The sequence below is a fragment of the Rhinoderma darwinii genome, chromosome 3 (genome assembly GCF_050947455.1).
Source record: "Rhinoderma darwinii isolate aRhiDar2 chromosome 3, aRhiDar2.hap1, whole genome shotgun sequence".
Taxonomy (NCBI): domain Eukaryota; kingdom Metazoa; phylum Chordata; class Amphibia; order Anura; family Rhinodermatidae; genus Rhinoderma; species Rhinoderma darwinii.
In genome coordinates this window covers 236792450-236815096 of record NC_134689.1, presented here as the reverse complement: position 1 = coordinate 236815096, position 22647 = coordinate 236792450, and the positions used below count along the sequence as shown (strand labels likewise).

At 40.7% G+C, this 22647-nt stretch overlaps 1 protein-coding gene across 1 annotated transcript in view; it reads left to right on the top strand.

Annotated features, from left to right (window-relative positions):
* KCP (kielin cysteine rich BMP regulator) overlaps positions 1 to 22647 on the top strand; it is a 185790-nt gene that overhangs the window by 151758 nt on the left and 11385 nt on the right. The window contains exons 39-47 of the mRNA XM_075859420.1: positions 3149 to 3328; positions 3614 to 3884; positions 5187 to 5269; positions 12357 to 12450; positions 13260 to 13433; positions 14924 to 15006; positions 15123 to 15243; positions 15331 to 15413; positions 20626 to 20725. Of these exons, the coding sequence (XP_075715535.1) occupies positions 3149 to 3328; positions 3614 to 3884; positions 5187 to 5269; positions 12357 to 12450; positions 13260 to 13433; positions 14924 to 15006; positions 15123 to 15243; positions 15331 to 15413; positions 20626 to 20725 (1189 nt within the window). The remainder of the gene's footprint in view (positions 1 to 3148; positions 3329 to 3613; positions 3885 to 5186; positions 5270 to 12356; positions 12451 to 13259; positions 13434 to 14923; positions 15007 to 15122; positions 15244 to 15330; positions 15414 to 20625; positions 20726 to 22647) is intronic.

Sequence of the window (22647 nt, the reverse complement as noted above, 5' to 3'; positions counted from 1 at the left end):
GTAAAAGTCCAAGTGGGCGTGTATTATGTGCGTACATCGGGGCGTTTTTAATACTTTTACTAGCTGGGCGCTCTGACGAGAAGTATCATCCACTTCTCTTCAGAACGCCCAGCTTCTGGCAGTGCAGATCTGTGACGTCACTCACAGGTCCTGCATCGTGTCGGACACATCGGCACCAGAGGCTACAGTTGATTCTGCAGCAGCATCGGCGTTAGCAGGTAAGTCGATGTAGCTACTTACCTGCAAACGCCGATGCTGCTGCAGAATCATCTGTAGCCTCTGGTGCCGATGTGTCCCCGCTCGTCTGACACGATGCAGGACCTGTGAGTGACGACACAGCGTGATCTCTCGAGAACACGCTGTGTCTACACTGCCAGAAGCTGGGCGTTCTGAAGAGAAGTGGATGATACTTCTCTTCAGAACGGCCAGCTAGTAAAAGTATTAAAAACGCCCCGATGTACGCACATAATACACGCCCACTTGGACTTTTACTTTTGAACACACCCACTTGGACTTTTGCAAGCCTCATTTGCATAACTACAAAAATGGTCATAACTTGGCCAAAAATGCTCGTTTTTTAAAAATAAAAACGTTACTGTAATCTCCATTGCAGCGCCTATCTGCTGCAATAGCAGATAGGGGCTGCAAAATCTGGTGACAGAGCCTCTTTAAATAGACCGCCCTGCATCATTACTTAAACAATGTGAACCAATAAGAACATGAACAGAGGACAGAACCCCTAGACCTACCTATCAGAGAGGAACCCAGCCATATGCATCAGCATCACTGTCACATGACCGCTTCGTGGCGCGGCGGTACCAGAAGCTCCATTGCGCATGCGCAGCAGCAAAGTGCTAAACGCGCATGCGCGGTGACGCGTCTGGACCAGCGCATCACAAGGGTTGGTAAGCATCGACTGTAGCATTTAGGCTAACAGGAAAAGGTGATTAGCATAAAGGGGAGGGCAAAGAGAGACAGAGGCAAGGAGTCATCAAACGAACGCGTAACATGACGCGCACTAAGGATGGGCCCATCAAAGCTCCCTACCCACCCCCCATGTAACACTCAACAATACAGAGGCATCAAATGTCCCTGCGGCACTGACACGAGCCAAATGGTAGGGTTGCCAAAAAATTAGACAAAGCCCTGTACCATATCCACATAGGGTCCTTTAAGAGAACAGAACTAAATGTCAATATTCATAATCTGCTTGTTCATAAAGTATCGCAGGGAGAGGAAAATATTAGTTAACAGTCATTATAATTCAACATGTGTACAAATATGTATGATGCAGTGATCCACAAGCTACAATATCACATATCTAAAAGCACATCACATTCCAATTGAACTCTTACAAAAAAACTGCAATATCGTTTTTATCATTCAAGCCTGCTGGCCACAAGGCATTAGCACGGATAATCCAGCTAGCTTCTTTTCTGAAGAGGATTCTATGACGATCACCCTCATTAATGGGAGAAAGGACTTGTTCTATTCCTGCAAATTTTAAAACAGTGGGATCCCCATTATGCTCTTTTAGCACATGTTCGATTAAACGCAGGGCTTCATTACCTGTTGTGATTGATTTGCAGTGTTCCCTAAAATGCACATACAGACACCTGATAGATTTTCCTATATAGAAGCGCCCACAAGGACAGAAGATAATATACACTACATACTGAGTTTTACAATTGATAATTTGTTGAACATTATGTAATAGGCCTCCAAAATTTAGGACTTTGGCCTGAAGATTAAATTTACAATAATTACAGTTTCCACAACGATGGCTTCCCTTCGGGATTGATTTTTATAGCCAATTACTATTTTTTGGCTCTGAAAATCTACTCCTCACTAATTTATCTTTGATTGTTTGGCTCCTCCTGAACGAGACAAGGGTTTTTTTTACTGCAATTTCACCCAGATTGGGGTCCTCCTCGATCAAGTGCCAATGTTTAAAGATAGCATTCTTGATAGCTTGAGCCTGGGGATTAAATTTGAAAGTGTAAGTGAATCTACGTTCTTTTCATTTTTTTTACTTTGGGGACTATTCATTCTTGTCGGATATAGAAGGTCTTCCCAGTCCTTTTTTAATGCCTTATCTATAGCTTTGTCGATAAGGGGACCTGGGTATCCTCTACTAAGCAACCGAATCCTCAAATCCATAGCCTGTTCCAGAAAGATATCCTCTGTGTCATTAATCCTTCTTAATCTTAAGAATTGCCCATAGGGTATAGCTTTTTTTACATGGTAAGGATGAAAACTTTGATAGTGTAATAGAGAATTTGTGGAGGTGGGTTTTCTAAACCCATCAGTGTGGATACTACCTTCTTTAATTCTGACTTTTATATCCAAAAATTCAATCTCTGTTGGACTAATTTTGGAGGTGAATTTGATATTCATCCGGTTAATACTATTTAAATGATCAACTAATTCAAAGAATCGTGATTCTGAACCTGACCATACGATGAAAATATCATCTACAAACCTTCGAAACATTTTTATATCTCTGTGTAGAGGTATACGTTTAAATAATTGTGCCCTACCAATTTTAATAATTTTGTTAATAAACAATTATTTTAAACGTTTATACAGGCAGAATAATTACATTTTTATATCTCTCAGATAAGGATTTTCATGTGTAATGATGTATTCATCCCCAAAAACTCCTAAAAAGATATTTGCAAAGGTACATGCCACTGGGGTACCCATAGCGGTACCATTATTTTGATTGTACCAATTATCGTTAAATTGAAATGCATTATGTTTAAGAATAAAATCCAAAGCACCACGTACAAAATCAACGAGATTATCACTTCTTTTGGCATTGAGTCTCACTGTCTCAATACCTATAAATTATTTTATTGTCATTTTCTATTTTCATGCAAATTAAAATTACAATTTATTTATGATCCGCACATTCCTGACATTCCTAAGAGAATTGAACTCTCACACTAACATGTGACACTAACAATGCACTGCAATGTGGAAGCTGGAATATTTTACATTTGTTCTACAAGCTAATATGTGCAGTTTATATGGGTCGAGAATTTGTTACATTGAAAGAAACTGACTAATATTACACATAATTTATGTACGGATTTGCATTTTAAACAGTGTCAGTGTCTTTCAGTGCCTTCTTTGTGTCTTGCAGAAAGGAGAAGTGACCTGTGTGTCGGTTGCTTGTCCACGAGTGTCCTGTTTACACCCACTGACGCCACCAGGGGAGTGTTGCCCGCGCTGCACAGGAATATGTAAGCACAATGGACGGGTGTTTCAGAATGGTGAAAATTTCCAGCTGCTGGGAGATATTTGTACCCAGTGTTCCTGTAGGGTGAGTTTACAGTATGAAAAGGTGACAATGTTTACAGAAAAAAAGTTATTCTATAAAGAACTTGTTATAAGTCCCAGTTATAAATGTTCAAAATGCATATTGATGTTCTCAATAACATTCAAACACATAAAATACACACATAAAAAAGCACTTGAAATAAAAACAAACATGCTGTAAAAAAATATTATTATACTTGTAAATCCTCAGAATCTATTAATGCAGAAAAAACTGAAAGAAACACTTAAAACAGTTCCTAGATAAGTGAATTATTTTTCCTCCTTTTAGAATGAGATGGTGACATGCCAACGTGTTCAATGTGAAAAAGATTGCAGCCATCCAGTGCTCTCTCTATCGTCTTCTTGCTGTCCTGTGTGTGATCGCTGCTTCTATGAGAGCAAAGAATACTCAAACCATCAGACTTTCACCTCTGTGTCAGACCCATGCCTCCGTTGTGTGTGTTTGGAAGGCAGTGTCACATGCACCCATGTAGTGTGCCCTCAAGTCTTCTGTGCCAACCCAATCAGCAAGCCTGGTCAATGCTGCATGGAGTGCCCAGGTACAGTTGAGCTGTAGAATAATAAGGAAAAGTAGCATTATGCTCAGTTTTTTTTTAGCCTTGTCAGTTAACATCTAGCAGTCAACTGGACTTGCTTATGAGCCTCAAAGGTGTTTCATCACTAATAAGAGTCGCTTCCTCAGTGCAACTCTGTTCTAGGAAAGTTTCCAGCATTTATACCTTTATGTATATTCTATCTCTGAGGTAGCGTGCGCCTAATAGTGGATAAACTTGGAGCTTGATTTAGCTATTGTTGCTTTACTTCAGAGGTCTCAAACTGGGCCGGGTAAATGGGCGCACATAGAAAAAATGTGAAGTTGACGGACCGCATTACTTTCAAATTTTATATAATACAAAGCTATTGTTAATCAATTAGGTATTTGAACTACTATAACAATACTACATCACTATAATAATACCACTAGTTTTAAATTTACTGGAAATTTGCTTGTTTACTCCATGTGCTTATTTTAACAATCCAGTTTTCCAGTTTGTGTCACTAAATGCAATCTGGCTGCTCAGTTGGCAACGTTTGGCAGACACAAGAATGTCAAGATTGGGCAGTCCCTTTTTAGATAGTGCCACAGTGCGCTCCGTAGATAATGCCACTTTAGATATAGGGACAGTGACGTCAGGGGCCACCTCTAGGAACGGAATCCCTGGCCAGACTGTCGGCAACGCTCTGGCTGGGGATTCCACTCCTAGAGGGAGCCCCAATGGAGTTATCTACAGGGAGGGGGTGTAGCACTGTCGACAGTGTGGGGCAGTATCTATAGGGGATGTGGCACTATCTACAGGGGACTGTGTGGGGCATTATCTACAGGGGGTGGTCCTTTCTACAGGGGTGTGTGTATGGCACTTTCTACAGGGTGTGTGTGTGGCGCTCCTCCTTCAGCTTGCTCTCTTTTGTCTCGCGGATGTCTCGGGAGTATGGTGCCATGTGGGCCGCAGATGACGGCCTGCTTTACTTTGACTTAGATGACCTTCTTCACTCCACGTCCAAAGTAGTATATTCTTTCTGTCCAAATAGGCACTCATTTGGTCCGTGCCTGTTGACTCGCCTGATCTTGCATATACTTAGGGAATATTTTTTCTCCCTGCATAGATATTTGCAGTCTCTGTACTCATGGACCCAGAGATCTGCTTGTAATTTTTCAGTCAATCTTTAAGAGTCATGTTTTCTTTGCCAATTCATTCCTTACTGTGCTTTTAAAAATAAAGTGCAAAACACAAAAAGGTTCTTAATTATAAACTGTTATTAACATTAATATTTATACATTTTTGCCTGTGATTTATTTTTAGTGTGTTATTATGAAGGAAAAGAGTATAGTGATGGTGCCCACTGGGTACCCTCCTCAGATCCATGCCTGCAGTGTACATGCACAGTAAGTACCAGATAGTTTGTCCTATACCTACCGCATATCTATGTGTAGCTCAAACAAATCCAACTGAAAGGGATATATTATAAGTGCATATTGTGCTACAGAACGTAATTCTGAAGCTTGTAGATGTATTGTACTTGAGTATTCATAATGTTGTGGGATATATTCTACATAATTGATATTTTCCTTTGCATAATATGACTAAGGGCTCATTTACAGGATAGAGCCATGTGCACGGAGACTGTGCAGAGAATGTGAGTCAACGCGGCTACCCTGTACACAACTCCACGGACCCTGTGTGCTGCCATACAGGCTCCTTGAGGGGCCGTATATGCAGAGATAATCTACTCTTGAAGCATTGCTCCTAGGGGAGAAAACCTTTATACATAAGAAGTCCGATGGAGCATGCCACGATTCATATAGAATCCGATAGAAAAATCCTCTGTATGCCGCCGTATGAATTCGAAGGCATACAGAGATACAGTAGAGGCCTCATGTACTTTTATGAGAGCCCTATTATGGCTCAATACAAAGCGGAGCTGTAATACGAATGAGTGTAAGAGCCATTTTTCAGTCATTTTTCATTTTTGCCGGTATGTCACTAAAGGATTTAATTTATTTAGGTCATGGTGTATATCGAGTACTGATAGTAATATTCCCCAACATACAGTACTGTGCAACAGTTCTAGGCAGTTGTGGAAAAATGCTGCAAAGTGAGAATGCTTTCAAAAACAGAAGTGTTAATAGTGTCACGATCCGTGGGTATGTGGACCCACTAGGCCGCACCGCCATAGCGGATTAGCAGCTGGCCAAACAACAGTCCTAGTACAATAGTACCTTTAATAGTCCAGACAGTAATGGAGGCTCGGCACAGCAACTTGTAGACACTAGACATGGTGTATATCAGCAGGCGTGACCGGTGGCACAACACGACTATAGCAGGTTAATGCACAGGAACAGATATAGCACGGGGTACAAGATACAGGTAACAGGGCACGGGAACAACAGGAACAGGATAACACTAAGGGACCATTTGCTAATATGAACATGGGTAAACACAACAACCCTCAGGCAATGAGCGAAAGGGCAGAGCCTTTTTTATAGTCCATGGTGATCATGGGTTAATTGATGATTATTTTCATGTGCGCTGGCCCTTTAAAGCACCCTACAGGACACAGCAGAACGGAGTGGAAGTGAGCGCTGGCGTCTCCTGGGGAGGAGATGTGGGCCAGCACTCACAGATCCATGGCTGCGGCCGTCGGGGAGGGAGTAATCCCGACGGTCCGTGGCCATGGACTCTACAAATAGTTTTTTTTTCATCACGAGAAATCTAAATCAAATCGATATTTGGTGTGACCACCGCTTGCCTTCAAAACAGCATCAATTCTTCCAGCTACACTTGCACACTTGTTTTAGAAGGAACTCGGCAGGTAGGTTGTTCCAAGCATCTCGGAGAACTAACGATCTTCTCTGGATGTAGGCTTTCTCAAATCCTTCTGTCTCTTCATGTAATCCCAGACAGACTCGATGATGTTGAGATCAGGGCTCTGTGGGGGCCCTGTTCTTCTTTACGCTGGAAATAGTTCTTAATGACATTGGCTGTATGAATGGGGTTGTTGTCCTGCTGCAGAATAAATTTGGAGCCAATCAGACACCTCCCGTATGGTATTGCATAATGGATAATTATGTGCCTGTATTTCTCAGCATTAAGGACACCATTAATCCTGACCAAATACCCAATTCCATTTGCTGAAATGCAGCCCCAAACTTGCAAGGAACCTCCACCATGCTTTACTGTTGCCTCCAGACACACATTATTGTACCACTCTCCAGCCCTTCTGTGAACAAACTGCCTTCTGTTACAGCCAAAGATTTACAATTTTGACTCATCAATTCAGAGCACCTCCTACAATTTTTCTGCACCCTAGTTCCTATGTTTTCGTGCATAAGAGAGTCGCTTGGCCTTGTTTCCACGTCGAAGGTATGGCTTTTTAGCCGCAATTTTTTCATATAGAGCACTTCTGGACAGACTTCTCTGAACAGTAGATGGGTGTACCTGGGTCCCACTGGTTTCTGCCAGTTCTAAGCTGATGGCACTGCTGGACATCGTCTGATTTCGAAGGGATGTAAGCATGATCTGTCTTTGATCAGCTGTACTAAGCTTCTTTGGCCGACAACTGCGTCTATGGTCCTCAATGTTCTTTGTGCTTCTTCAAAAGAGCTTGAGCAGCACATCTTGAAACCCCAATCTGTTTGAAATCTTTGCCTGGGAGAGACCTTGCTGATGCAGAATTACTGTCTTGTTGCTGTGCTCAGTCTTGTCAATACCCAACAACAGCAATATCAACAGACTAATAGGGGGCCGAGGGAAACTGACCTTTCCACATCAGAGAGTGAAACAACAGACTCTGAAAGATTGGGCCCTTTCTTTGGTGGTAGTGGTGGGAAACAAAAATACAGGGGAGGAGTTAGAGGTAGAAATAGAGGCCGTGCTAGAGCTTCTTCTAATAGTGGCAATAATTTTTTAGCCAACAATCCCCCCATTTCCCGCTACATGCTGAGGGGACAAAAGGATTAGTGAAGGGAAATATGGATAGACTACGAATCATAAACCTATCTGAATATATTTTGAGTGCATCAGAGAGCACGCTACTGGAAAAGGGACTTTCCTTTGTCCCCACTGTTAAGTTTGACTCATTTTCTTGGATAAAGGACCTTAATTTGTTTGCTCGCAAACTAAAATGGATCAAATTCTTCAAACACCATAATAGAAAAAAATGCATTGAATTGGGGTTAGAAGAATCTGATATGGAAGGCCTGGTGGCCTTAGAGGGGTTACTAGAGGAATCTGGTAGAACCCCAGGTCTAGGTCCTTTCACCAATCTTAAATTGAAGAGTAGGAAGCTGCCACCTATAGGAGATTTTACCAATGTGGATTTATTTGTGGAAATGGTGGGAGATGAGATTAAAAATCTTAGTCAGGACAATAGGGGCATAGACAACAACCTGTCCTGGTCCGAAAGAGTAGCTCTGACCACTTTAGAGAAAAAACAAAATATTGTTCTAAAGGCATCTGATAAAGGTGGGAACATCGTGGTCATGGGCAGAGATGACTACAAAAAAATGTGTGAGGACATTTTACTCAACCCTGACTGTTACACCATTTTGAAGGATAACCCCACAGCACTGTTCAAGAAAGAGTTGCTGGGCATTCTGAGTGATGCAAAGAGCAGATCTTTGATCAGTGCTAGCGAGTTTGGGTTCCTGTTCCCACAATTTCCCATCATGGCATGTTTTTATAGCCTGCCCAAAATCCACAAAGGGTATCCCCCCTTACGTGGCAGACCTATTGTTTCAGGCATTAATAATCTAACTCAAAATGTGAGTACATATGTTGATCAGGTGTTGCGCCCTTTTGTCTTGAGTCTCACATCATATGTACGTGACACTATGGATGTTCTGAAACAGATTGATGGTATTTCTTTGGAGAAAGGCACACTGTTGGCTAGCCTGGATGTTGAGGCGTTGTATTCATCCATACCTCACAAGTTGGGTTATAAGGCGATCGAGTACTTCCTTGGATCAAGGGGCACTCAGTTTGCAGCCCATAACCAATTTGTTTTGCAGTTATTACAATTTGTTCTTGAAAAAAATATATTTATCTTTGAAGACAAGATCTTTCATCAGCAATGTGGCACTGCAATGGGGAGTCCTGCCGCTCCCACCTATGCAAATTTATTTCTTGGCTGGTGGGAGGAGACAATTGTCTTTGGGGACAATTTTACCAAATGGACTTCATCCATTGGACTATGGATTAGATATATTGATGACGTGCTGCTTCTTTGGAACTCTACAGCAGAGGAGTTCCATAGCTTTGTAGCAGCCCTCAACACAAATGATATAGGGCTTAGGTTCACGTGTGAGATCAGTGAAAAAGAATTGTCTTTTCTGGATTTGAAAATTATAAAAACAGGAGAAGGCACAATTCGTATAAAGGTACACCGGAAAGAAACAGCAACCAATAGTTTCTTGCAATGGAACAATTGTCATCCTTATCCCCTCAAACGTGGTATTCCAAAAGGCCAATTTATGAGAGTACGCAGGAATTGTAGCTCCATGGGTGATTTTGAGTGCCAGGCTCAGGAACTCAAGATAAGATTGAAGGATAGAGGCTTCCCCAAGGGTGTAATCAGAAAGGCCTATGAGGGAGCAAGGGACGCAGATAGGCAATGTCTTCTGGTTCCTAAAAAACGTAAACAAGAACAAGTTACGAGACTCATAGGCACTTATGATTCTAAACAAAATGATATCATGCAAATCCTGAAAAGGTATTGGCGTATTCTCAGTTCTGATACAGACCTGGTTGATCAGATCACACAGTGGCCCTCTGTCACGTATCGGAGGGGAAAAAACATCAGGGACAGAGTCATGCATAGCTGTTTTGACCCCATTTTACCTAGGGGTACGTGGCTGGATAGACAAATACCAGGCACTTTTAGATGTGGTAGCTGTAAAGCTTGTGACTTCATTCTCAAAGGGAACAGCTTTACCAGTGTTGCAACACAGGAGAAATACAACATTCGGGATTTTGTCAATTGCAAAACAGCGGGGGTGGTTTACCTCATTACATGCCCATGCCCCCTTAATTATGTGGGTAAAACAGCGCAACAATTTCGGCGCCGGATAAGGGAGCATGTCGGAGACATTATCCATGCTAGGGACACCCCAATATCCAAGCATGTGCATGCCAAACACCAAGGCCATGCAGCATGTTTAAAGTTTCAAGTAATTGTACTCATTAGACCTCCTAAAAGAGGAGGTGACTGGGACAATTTAATTCTACGCAAAGAAGCCCAATGGATCCATAGACTGGCATGCATACAACCAGCGGGTTTAAACGAGCAGACTAATTATACGTGTTTTATTTAATATGGAACACCATTCCTCCTCCTTAGGCGGCCAATATTCACCCTGGGTGGCCTTTTGGGTGGGTGGTTGTATTCTGCATAGTGTACTATGCTTGACATGGCCATTTTGGCCAGTTAACATATTTAGAGATCTTGTGTCAGAAATTTTAAATGGGAGGGTTTCCGCTATCTTGTCCACCCAATATGTGTTTATAAACTAGAGAGTTGCGTTTTTGAGGTAGTCCACTTGCGGTGGGTAACTGTCCCGCAAAACATACTTACAAACAAATTATCGCTTGCACTTACCTTCCTCTTACTTGGCAGTCCGGGCGATACGTCCCTGGCTTCTACTGCGCCTGCGCGTTCGGTTTGATGCGGCCGATGATGACCCCTGGCTGTCAGCTGACGGCGGGGGGTCACATGGGCAGGTGTCACGAATCGAGAGGGTGTTGTGATTGGTCAGTTCATGTAGCGCCGCCAAAAACGAGGGGTGGAGTTTGGTGCTTATAGTAACCCAGCGCCTGCAATGAAGTATGCCGTTGACATCGATACGAGCATCTTCCCGTGACGCACAGCAGAATATCTGCTGTTGAATACTATTATCGCTGGTGATGAGGCCAGAGTGACCAAGATACGGACCCCTGAGGATGAGTACCTGAAACGCGTAGGGTCGTTCATTATATATGGAATGTCTGCATAGGGGACAGTAGCATTGTTTTACACCCAGCGCTAGGAGATCCGGTGTTTTGTTTACGGACACTGGTGCACTTTGCGGATTGTACTACTGTTGTGCCCAGGTTAAATGCTGTTTTCAGTGAAACATTGTTACAAACACTGAGATATATTTATCATAATTACTCAGTGTTTTTTGTTTAATACGCTTTTAAATTTTCACGGTGGGGCTAATTTCACAGTGGTGTGTTACCCCTGTTTTTAAAATGAGTTACTATTAAAAGGTATATTTTACTCAGTTGTCACTTCAGTGAACCTTCTAATTTCCTTATATTGTGGGAGCACAATTATATTTATATCAATTTATACAGTGAATTCATGGTAGACCTGTGACATTAACTGTCTTCCAAAACCTCACTTTTGTAGCAGAGTTTGGCTGTTCCTCGTCCAGTTTTAAGCCTCCTACACAGCTGTTTCTGTTACAGTTAATGCTTCAACCTACATATGAAAATGTTGATAATTATCACCTAATCATACACCTGACTATAATCATACAAAATCCATGACTTTATGCAAGTGTGCCTAGAAGAATTGATGCTGTTTTGAAGGCAAAGAGTGGTCACACCAGATATTGATTTGATTTAGATTTATCTTCTGTGCATTCACTTTGTATTTTGTTAATTGATATTATCTATTAACACTTCTATTTTTGAAAGCATTCTTACTTTGCAGCATTTTTCCACAACTGCCTAAAACATTTGCACAGTACTGCTTATGCCCTTGTGCATAATTTAGTCACCAGTAATGAAGACTTGATGATTATATTAAGGATAAAGAATTACCCACAGTGGTGGGGGCCACTTCATTGAGAAGTGAAATGTCTCCAAGAGCTCTATACAAGTCTAGTTGATTTTAATTTACCATTACCACCATTAGACATGTCCTACCCTAAACGATGGAATTTTTTTATAAACAATCCAGAAAATTACTGTTAGGCTATGTTCACACAGAGTTTTTTTGCAGGCAGAAAATTTTGCCTCAAAATTCTGTTTGGAATTTTGCCTCAAAATTCTGTTTGGAATTTTGAGGCAGATTTTGATCTGCCTGCACGCCGTTTGCCGCGTTTTTCGCTTTGTTTTTCGCTCAGAACATTGAGCACCACGAGCAAAAACGACACAAAGTACACGATTTCTCTGCCTCCCATTGATGTCAATGGGAGGTCAGAGACGTAAGGGCCCGAAGTTAGGGCATTTCGCTTCTTTTTTCCGTGAGCGTTTTTTTGCCCCGCGGGAAAAAAAACGCCTCCGCCTCCTATTGAAATCAACGGGAGGCATTTTCGCACGTCATTTGGAGCATTTTCTGACGCGGTTTCCGCGTCCAAAAAACGTGTAAAAAAACTCTGTGTAAACTGGGCCTTAGTCACACTATGGAAGGCAAATGTGCAGTATGTGGAATGTTCCCCTGAATACATTATGAATAGCTTGTTAATGTTATCTGATGTTCCCTCCCAGGCAGGAAATGTGCAGTGTGATCCTCCCACATGTCCCCCTCTACCTTGCACCCAGCAGGTGACAGACCGAGGAGCATGTTGTCCTCGCTGTAGAGGTGAGTCTCCTGGTGGGACCTTTACAACTATTTACTCTGTATGTTGAGACGAGAGCCATTTCTACATCTAAAGTCTATATTTCCATGCAATCCAAGCAGGGTTTAACTTAAATTATTAAAGCAACAGTGTTCTATCACTATTTCAGTACAGAGAACCTGAGAGTTTATCCTCTCCTGCTCATTCATTTGATTACAAATGTGATATAATTGTATAAGAAACATAAATTATTTAATATTTATTTTTGAAATTAACTTTACTATTAATTTATATATTTAAGTACAATATATTAAAATCACAAAGATTTCAGTCACTAGCAATAAATAAGCACACATATTGAATTTAGGGTGTAATGCTTGGCGTCCTTTGTAATTTGTTATTTTACAACCTACAAAAATAGAGAATATCACTAACTGGCTAAGAAATGCTACTTGGCTCAGTAAAGACCCTTGACTCTTGATTGATTACACAAAGGTACTGAGAGGGTCTTCTGTCCATTCATTTTTTCATTTTCCATTATTTATGTTACTCAACTTCTTCCAGTGCACAGTCCCATTGCCCAGAAGGGGCAGAATGTGGAAGTACCAGGCAGAGTCAGACACACATAGTAAAATGAAAAGCTTTTTCCAGCTCACTGGTGTCCAGAGCCAGACATACAAATTATGATAAACTGTGCCTTCTAATTATTGCTTTTAGGCATTTGCGTAATGTTTACTTTTGCTGGTACTATCCTGCTGCGGTACTTACCCACTTTCACATTTCAAGTATTCTGCTAGGAAATGTCAATCTGATGATCTATTGTTTATTGCAGGTTGTATATATAATGGTCGGGAATACAAAGACAACAGTAACTGGATTTCCACTGTGGATCGTTGCATGTCCTGCATGTGTGTAGATGGAGTTACCACCTGTGCCAAGGTGCAATGTATCACATCCTGCACTAACCAGATAACACTGCCTGGAGAATGCTGTCCACTATGTGCAGGTTGGAGAGACATTTATAATTTTAGATAGAAGAAAATTATAATGTGAAAAGATCAATCTGTAGAGTTAAATTTGTCTGACATGTCTCCTTGTTAGATATATATCCCTACGTCTATCACCATATTTCCTCTATACATTATATGTTAAAAACCTGACTCCACTTGCAAAAATACTTTTCTTTAGTTCTGATGACCTAATTCTCCCAGCTGTCAATACCTGTATCAGAGACCATATTGTCTATACATGGAATAAATAGAATAGCTGGGATCACCAGCACCATGATGTTCTGGGCAGAATACAGACAAGAAGTAACAAGGTGGTGTCTCTTTATTGCATCATCTAGTAGGACAAGCAAGCACCAAAGAAGGGTCAGATGCCATGTTCCCTCTAAACCTTTGTAGCTTTGGAGCGATGCAGTTAGAGATTTAGACACTGTTGTCATATAGCTCCAAAATAATTAGTGACAAACCAGCCAGATAAATATTGCATACAGTGTCCAGATATATCAGGTCAGCTCTTAGAATTTCTGGGCCCCCTGACAAGACAAATTCCCTGGTGGTCTATGGAGGGTTAAGTGTTTAATGGTAACAACCTTAGTGATCTTCAGTAGTGAAGGAGTATTGAAGAGGTCAATGCCAACATTTCTGGTGGTCTAGGGCAGTGAAGAGGTTAATGTTCCTGAGAGGATTTTGGTCACACAGCTTAACAGGAACAGTGGTCAGGTGAAAAAAACAAAACATACACATGGCATATGTCACGACTATGGGGTATGTGAACCCACTAGGCTGCTCCTCCGTAGCGGATTAGGAGCTGGCCAAAGAACAGTCAAAGGAAGTCTTCAGGACAAGAGTACCTGGCTAGAAGATAGACAGACATTCGGTGTGGCAGACACTCGGCGTGACAGACACTTGGCACAGATAATACTTGGCACAAATGACAAACTTGACTCCGAAACTATACTTCGTACAGAAACAAACACAATTATTGGATACGAGATACAGGAAACAGGATACGGAAACACTGGGTACAGGATAATACTAAGGGACCATTTGCTAAATGAACATGGGTAGACCCAACAAGGCACAGGAAGGAAGACAGGATGGCTTTAAGTAGGGCAGGGTTAACAGGCATAGGCTAGGGAAGATAATAGTGGTGCGTGCTGGCCCTTTAAGAGGACACCAGGGTGCAGGCACGAGCACCCTACGAGAGAGAGCAGCGGGCGGGAGCAGTATATGCTGGCTTACCCAAGGAGCAGGGGAACGCTGACACAGAGGTAAAAGCCCCCAGCGTTACAGCATAGAGCCAGGGGTTTTATATTTTTGGGAGAAACTCAGTGTCCACTTGGAGGCTTAAACGCTTCTAGTACACCATCATTTATTTACAATGAATAGACTTTTTGTATTTATTTCTCTGTCACTTCTTATGTGTTATCCTTTTTTTTTTTTTTGCTTGGATCGTAAATTTTAGAAACATTTTCTTCTTGTTCTTCAGACTGTATATCTAGCAAAAAAGCATATTCTCCGGGAGACAGCTTTCATCCATCAGATGACCCCTGTGAAATCTGCACATGTGAGGTGAGAGGTGAACATTTGACAAATTTTATTTTTACTACAACTTCAGTGTGATCTGTTTACATAACATGTTTAGTAGATTGTGATAATGTGCCCATTGTATTAAATGCTGTTTTTAGCGTTTACTAGATGGCCGTCAGTATAGACGTTGCAGCAGGAAGCAGTGTCCCAGCCTGGTGGATTGTCCTCGACACCAAATTCTTCCACCTGCTTTTGGCCAGTGTTGTACAAGCTGTGCCCGTAAGTCTAATTCTAACCATTACAATATGTTACTTGATGACTGATGTCACAGTCTCACTTTTTAACAAACTTTTTGATATTTTCCAGAGGCTCTGAGTAATTGCACAGACTTACTGGTGGGCAGTGAGATACAAGCTGTGAATGACCCTTGTTACACATGTCAATGTAAGGTATGGAAATAACGTTCCAGATGAGATTGACTGTATTTGGTAATCATAAGTCGTTCTTGGATCTGGATGCATCAATTAACAAAATGTTTGCAGGGATCTAAAGAACTTCCGCAAGGCAGGAGCTCTTAGAGCATTGCTGCTTGTACTTATAAATAGTCAATCCTTGACTATGGTAGAGGTTACTACTAATTGTTATTTCTTGTATGCTACCTTTATATTCAAAGGTTAAAGAAGAAAAAAATGAATACAAAAAAAGAATTAAAAGCAGGACAGTATAGCAGTAGAAAGGGGTACATAGATTAAAACAACAACAACAACAACAACACATAATATACAATATAAACTAGGTAGAAGTGGGAGTTTTTTTTAAATGAGAGCTGAAGTAATAATACCTTAATGCTAAGAAATGACTTCTCCCTTTTTGAGCAGGTGCACAGAGACTGTACGGAGCCACACAGAGTCTCTACCATTACGCCATAGGCACTGAGTACCACCATTTGATGCCTCTGTACACGACTGTATTTCAGAGATAATCATCCCTATAAGCAATGCAATACAATGTCTGTACTCTAATATCCATACAGAATCCAAAAGAAACAGCATTGACTTTCTATTGACCCCGTACACTGCTCACTCGGCTTTCTGAGTAAAGCAGAGCTGAGCAGAAAACAATATCTGCAGTCCAGAAGAATACCTCGAGTTGCATGCACCCCATTGTACTGCTATGGGCTACAGCTGTCACACGATTATTACAATTGGAAAGTCGCACTACAAAAAGTCTCTGTTAGGCCCATGACTCCCAGTGTGAATGAGGACTTAATAGCTACTATGCAACTTTTGACCACTAACATCACAACGTTCTAACTATATTTTTAGACTTCATTAACAATTACATGTCTGTTTAAATGTTATTTGCTGCAAGTGCTCTAAAAGGCTATGTACACATTTGTCATCATTTTATATATACAGTGAAGGAAATAAGTATTTGATCCCTTGCTGATTTTGTAAGTTTGCCCACTGTCAAAGACATGAACAGTCTAGAATTTTTAGGCTAGGTTAATTTTACCAGTGAGAGATAGATTGTATAAAAAAAAAACAAACAGAAAATCACATTGTCAAAATTATATATATTTATTTGCATTGTGCACAGAGAAATAAGTATTTGATCCCTTTGCCAAACAAGACTTAATACTTGGTGGCAAAACCCTTGTTGGCAAGCACAGCAGTCAGACGTTTTTTGTAGTTGATGATGAGGTTTGCACACGTTAGATGGAATTTTGGCCCACTCCTCTTTGCAGATCATCTGTAAGTCATTACGATTTCGAGGCTGTCGCTTGGCAACTCGGATCTTCAGCTCCCTCCATAAGTTTTCGATGGGATTAAGGTCTGGAGACTGGCTAGGCCACTCCATGACCTCAATGTGCTTCTTTTTGAGCCACTCCTTTGTTGCCTTGGCTGTATGTTTCGGGTCATTGTCGTGCTGGAAGACCCAGCCATGAGCCATTTTTAATGTCCTGGTGGAGGGAAGGAGGTTGTCACTCAGGATTTGACGGTACATGGCTCCATCCATTCTCCCATTGATGCGGTGAAGTAGTCCTGTGCCCTTAGCAGAGAAACACCCCCAAAACATAATGTTTCCACATCCATGCTTGACAGTGGGGACGGTGTTCTTTGGGTCATAGGCAGCATTTCTCTTCCTTCAAACACGGCGAGTTGAGTTAATGCCAAAGAGCTCAATTTTAGTCTCATCTGACCACAGCACCTTCTCCCAATCACTCTCAGAATCATCCAGAGGTTCATTTGCAAACTTCAGATGGGCCTGTACATGTGCCTTCTTGAGCAGGGGGACCTTGCGGGCACTGCAGGATTTTAATCCATTACGGCGTAATGTGTTACCAATGGTTTTCTTGTTGACTGTGGTCCCAGCTGCCTTGAGATCATTAACAAGTTCCCCCCGTGTAGTTTTCGGCTGAGCTCTCACCTTCCTCAGGTTCAAGGATACCCCACGAGGTGAGATTTTGCATGGAGCCCCAGATCAATGTCGATTGACAGTCATTTTGTATGTCTTCCATTTTCTTACTATTGCACCAACAGTTGTCTCCTTCTCACCCAGCGTCTTACTTATGGTTTTGTAGCCCATTCCAGCCTTGTGCAGGTCTATGATCTTGTCCCTGACATCCTTAGAAAGCTCTTTGGTCTTGCCCATGTTGTAGAGGTTAGAGTCAGACTGATTAATTGAGTCTGTGGACAGGAGTCTTTTATACAGGTGACAATTTAAGACAGCTGTCTTTAATGCAGGCACCAAGTTGATTTGGAGCGTGTAACTGGTCTGGAGGAGGCTGAACTCTTAATGGTTGGTAGGGGATCAAATACTAATTTCTCTGTGCACAATGCAAATAAATATATATAATTTTGACTATGTGATTTTCTGTTTTTTTTTAAATATAATCTATCTCTCACTGGTAAAATTAACCTAGCCTAAAAATCCTAGACTGCTCATGTCTTTGACAGTGGGCAAACTTACAAAATCAGCAAGGGATCAAATACTTATTTCCTTCACTGTATATATATATATATATATATATATATATATATATATATATATGTATATACTCGCTACCGTTCAAAAATTTGGGGTCACCCAGACAATTTTGTGTTTTCCATGAAAACTCACACTTATATTTATCAAATGAGTTGCAAAATGACTAGAAAATATAGTCAAGACATTGACATGGTTAGAAATAATGATTTTTATTTCAAATAATAATTTTGTCCTTCAAACTTTGCTTTCGTCAAAGAATGCTCCATTTGCAGCAATTACAACATTGCAGCTGTTAATTTGCTGAGGTAATCGGGAGAAATTTCACCCCATGCTTCCAGAAGGCCCTCCCACAAGTTGGATTGGCTTGATGGGCACTTCTTGCGTACCATACGGTCAAGCTGCTCCCACAACAGCTCTATGGGGTTGAGATCTGGTGACTGCGCTGGCCACTCCATTACAGATAGAATACCAGCTGCCTGCTTCTTCCCTAAATAGTTCTTGCCTAATTTGGAGGTGTGCTTTGGGTCATTGTCGTGTTGTAGGATGAAATTGGCTCCAATCAAGCGCTGTCCACAGGGTATGGCATGGCGTTGCAAAATGGAGTGATAGCCTTCCTTATTCAAAATCCCTTTTACCTTGTACAAATCTCCCACTTTACCAGCACCAAAGCAACCCAAGACCATAACATTACCTCCACCATGCTTGACAGATGGCGTCAGGCACTCTTCCAGCATCTTTTCAGTTGTTCTGCGTCTTACAAATGTTCTTCTGTGTGATCCAAACACCTCAAACTTCGATTCGTCTGTCCATAACACTTTTTTCCAATCTTCCTCTGTCCAATGTCTGTGTGCTTTTGCCCATATTAATCTTTTCCTTTTATTAGCCAGTCTCAGATATGGCTTTTTCTTTGCCACTCTGCCCTGAAGGCCAGCATCCCGGAGTCGCCTCTTCACAGTAGACGTTGACACTGGCGTTTTGCGGGTACTATTTAATGAAGCTGCCAGTTGAGGACCTGTGAGGCATCTATTTCTCAAACTAGAGACTCTAATGTACTTGTCTTGTTGCTCATTTGTGCAGCGGGGCCTCCCACTTCTCTTTCTACTCTGGTTAGAGCCTGTTTGTGCTGTCCTCTGAAGGGAGTAGTACACACCGTTGTAGGAAATCTTCAGTTTCTTGGCAATTTCTCGCATGGAAATAGCCTTAATTTCTAAGAACAAGTATAGACTGTCGAGTTTCACATGAAAGCTCTCTTTTTCTAGCCATTTTGAGAGTTTAATCGAACCCACAAATGTAATGCTCCAGATTCTCAACTAGCTCAAAGGAAAGTCCGTTTTATAGCTCCTCTAAACAGCAAAACTGTTTACAGCGGTGCTAACATAATTGCACGAGGGTTTTCAAGTGTTTTCTAATCATCCATTAGCCTTCTAACACAGTTAGCAAACACAATGTACCATTAGAACAATGGAGTGATGGTTGCTGGAAATGGGCCTCTATACACCTATGTAGATATTGCATTAAAAACCAGACGTTTGCAGCTAGAATAGTCATTTAGCACATTAACAATGCATAGAGTGTATTTCTGATTAATTTAATGTTATCTTCATTGAAAAAAACTGTGCATTTCTTGCAAAAATAAGGACATTTCTGAGTGACCCTAAACTTTTGAACGGTAGTGTGTGTATATATATATATATATATATATATATATATATATATATATTTATATATAAATTGTGCATCAGTGTGGTTGGTGCAACTTCCTAAATACATTTTATTAAAAAGTATTTTTACTTTTTGAGATTTAGCTGTTTTGCATACTGTATACAGAGCAGCTGTATCATTCGCTAAGACCTGAATCTGTCAGGACTGACGTTGTCAAAGACAGAGGGTCCTGTGTGTCTCTGACACACAAAACCCACCTGTTATCTATCGCATCTAAGTTATGAACTTAGATGTGAATGGTAACAGCTCGATCCTGCATGACACACGCATGACCCGCTGTCACTGAACCTGTCAGTGCCGCTGACCTGACGGATACAGGATTCAGCGAAAGATACTGTATAATTGCTCTGTATACAGGATACAAAACAGCTGTACCTCAAAAAGTAAAAATATTTTTTAATAATATGAATTTTGGAAGTTACACCAATAAGGGTATGTGCACACACAAAATAAAAAACGTCTGAAAATACAGAGCCATTTTCAAGGGAAAACAGATCCTCATTTTCAGACGTTTTTTTATTCAAAGTCGCGTTTTTGCTGCGTTTTTAACGGCCATTTTTGGAGCTGTTTTTCTATAGAGTCTATGAAAAACGCCTCCAAAAACGGCTGAAGAAGTGACATGCACTTCTTTTTCCCGACCATTTTTTACGCGGCCGTTTTGAAAAACGGCCGCGTAGAAAATGTCCCGTCGGAATAGAACACAGTTTTTTCCCATAGAAATCAATGGGCAGATGTTTGGAGGCGTTCTGCTTCCTATCTTCCAGCCGCTTTTTGGGCCATTTACGGCCCGAAAAACGGCCGAAAATAGCCCGTGTAAACATACCCTCACACTGATGGACAAAATTTGATTAAAAAAAACAAACAAAAACTATTTCAAAGGTGTACATGGCCTTTAAGCTACCAGTATGCATTATGTTCAACCAATTTGTGTGCTTTTGCCTTCCTCAGGATTTGACATGGGTATGTGAGCACAAACCATGTCCGCTTCTTAGCTGCCCCCGTTCAGAGCAAATCACTCCACCAAGATCATGTTGCCCTGTTTGTAAAGGTAAGTACTAGGGGGGGCGGCACTTCTTTCGATTACTTATATTATTGAATACTTAATTTTTGGATTGTTTCACTGATCAAATTATTATTTAAATAACTGGTTTCACAGTATTAACCCCTTAAGGATGCAGCCTAGTTTGGGCCTTAAGGCTCAGAGCCCATTTTTTAAATCTGACATGTGTCAGTTTATGTGGTAATAACTCTGGAGTGCATATATCTATCCAAGCGATTCTGAGACCGTTTTCTCATGACACATATTATATATTTGTGAAAAATAGCAACATTTTTCTGAATTTAAATGTATCTGCTTGTAATATAGATAGTAATAGCACAATAAATAGTTACTAGTTCACATTTATGCATACTAAACGTTGGTATCATTTTTTGAACATCCTTTTATTTTTCTGGGACGTTACAAGGCTTAGAACTTTAGGAGAAATTTCTCAAATTTTCCAGATCATTTCAAAAGGCTATTTTTACAGGGATCAGTTCAGTTGTGAAGTGGCTTTGAGGGGCTTATACAATGCAAACCCCCATAAGTCAACCCATTTTAAAAATGCACCCCTCAAAGTATTGAAAACAGCATTTGGAAAGTTTCCTAACCCTTTAGGCGTTTCACAGGAAAGTAGAGGTGAAATTTACAAATTTATTTTTTTTGCAGAAAATCCTTTTTATTCCATTTTTTTCCTATAAAATATAAGGTTTTACCAGAGAAATGCAACTCAATGTTTATTGCCCAGATTCTGCCGTTTTTAGAAATATCCCACATGTGGCCCTAGTGTGGTACTGGACTAAAACACAGGCACCAGAAGCAAAGAAGCACCTAGTGGATTTTGGAGCCTTCTTTTTATCAGATTATATTTTAGGCACTATGTCAGGTTTGAAGAGGTCTTGTGGTGCATTTGGCAAACTAAACCCCTCAAGAAATTTATCAAGGGGTATAGTGGGAATTTAGTTTTTTTGCTGCATTTTGTGGAATTAGGCTGTGAAATTGAAAATCACATATTTTCTGATAAAACATGCACATTTTTAATTTTAACAAGGAGTAAAGGAGAAAAAGCACCCCAAAAATTGAAATGCAATTTCTCCTGACAACGGCAATACCCCCATATGTGGTTATAAACTGCTGGTTGGACAAACGGCAGAGCTCAGAAGGGAAGGAACGCTATTTGGCATGTAGATTTTGCTGAATTGGTTTCTGGGCGTCATGTCGCATTTGCAGAGCTTTAGAGGTACCAGTACAGGGGAAACCCCTTAAAAGTGACCCCATTTTGGAATCTAGACCACTTCATGCAACTTTTTATTCTATTTTTTATTTATCGTTCGCCATGTGCTATAAATTACATATTCACTTTATTCTGCGTGGCGATACGATTACGGCGATACAATATGTTTATAGTTTTTTTTTATGTCTTATGGCGTTTGCACAATAAAATACTTTTTTTTTTAAAAATCATTTACTTTTTGTGTTGACATATTTTAAGACCTATAAGCTGTGTGAGGACTCGTTTTTTGGATACATGGGACTTTTTGATCTCTTTTTATTTCATTTTTTGGGAGGTGAAGTGACCAAAAAATTGTGATTATGGTATGGTTTATTATTATTTTCCTTTGCAGTGTTCACCGCATATGATAAATAATGAAATGCCATTATTGGTCAGGCCGTTATGGACGCTTTGATACCAATTATGTATAGTTTATTTATTAAATAATAAAGGGCTGATAAGGGAAAAAGGGGTATTTTTACTTTTAAACTTTTATTTTTATTCAACTTTTTGGCCCACTAGGGGACTTGAAGGCAGGAAGCTCAGATCGCTATTCTAATACACTGCACTAAATGCGTAGTGCAGTGTATTAGAGCTGTGAGTTACTCACTGACAGCAAGCATAGTGGGTCCTGCCTTGGTCAGAACCTACTAGTCTT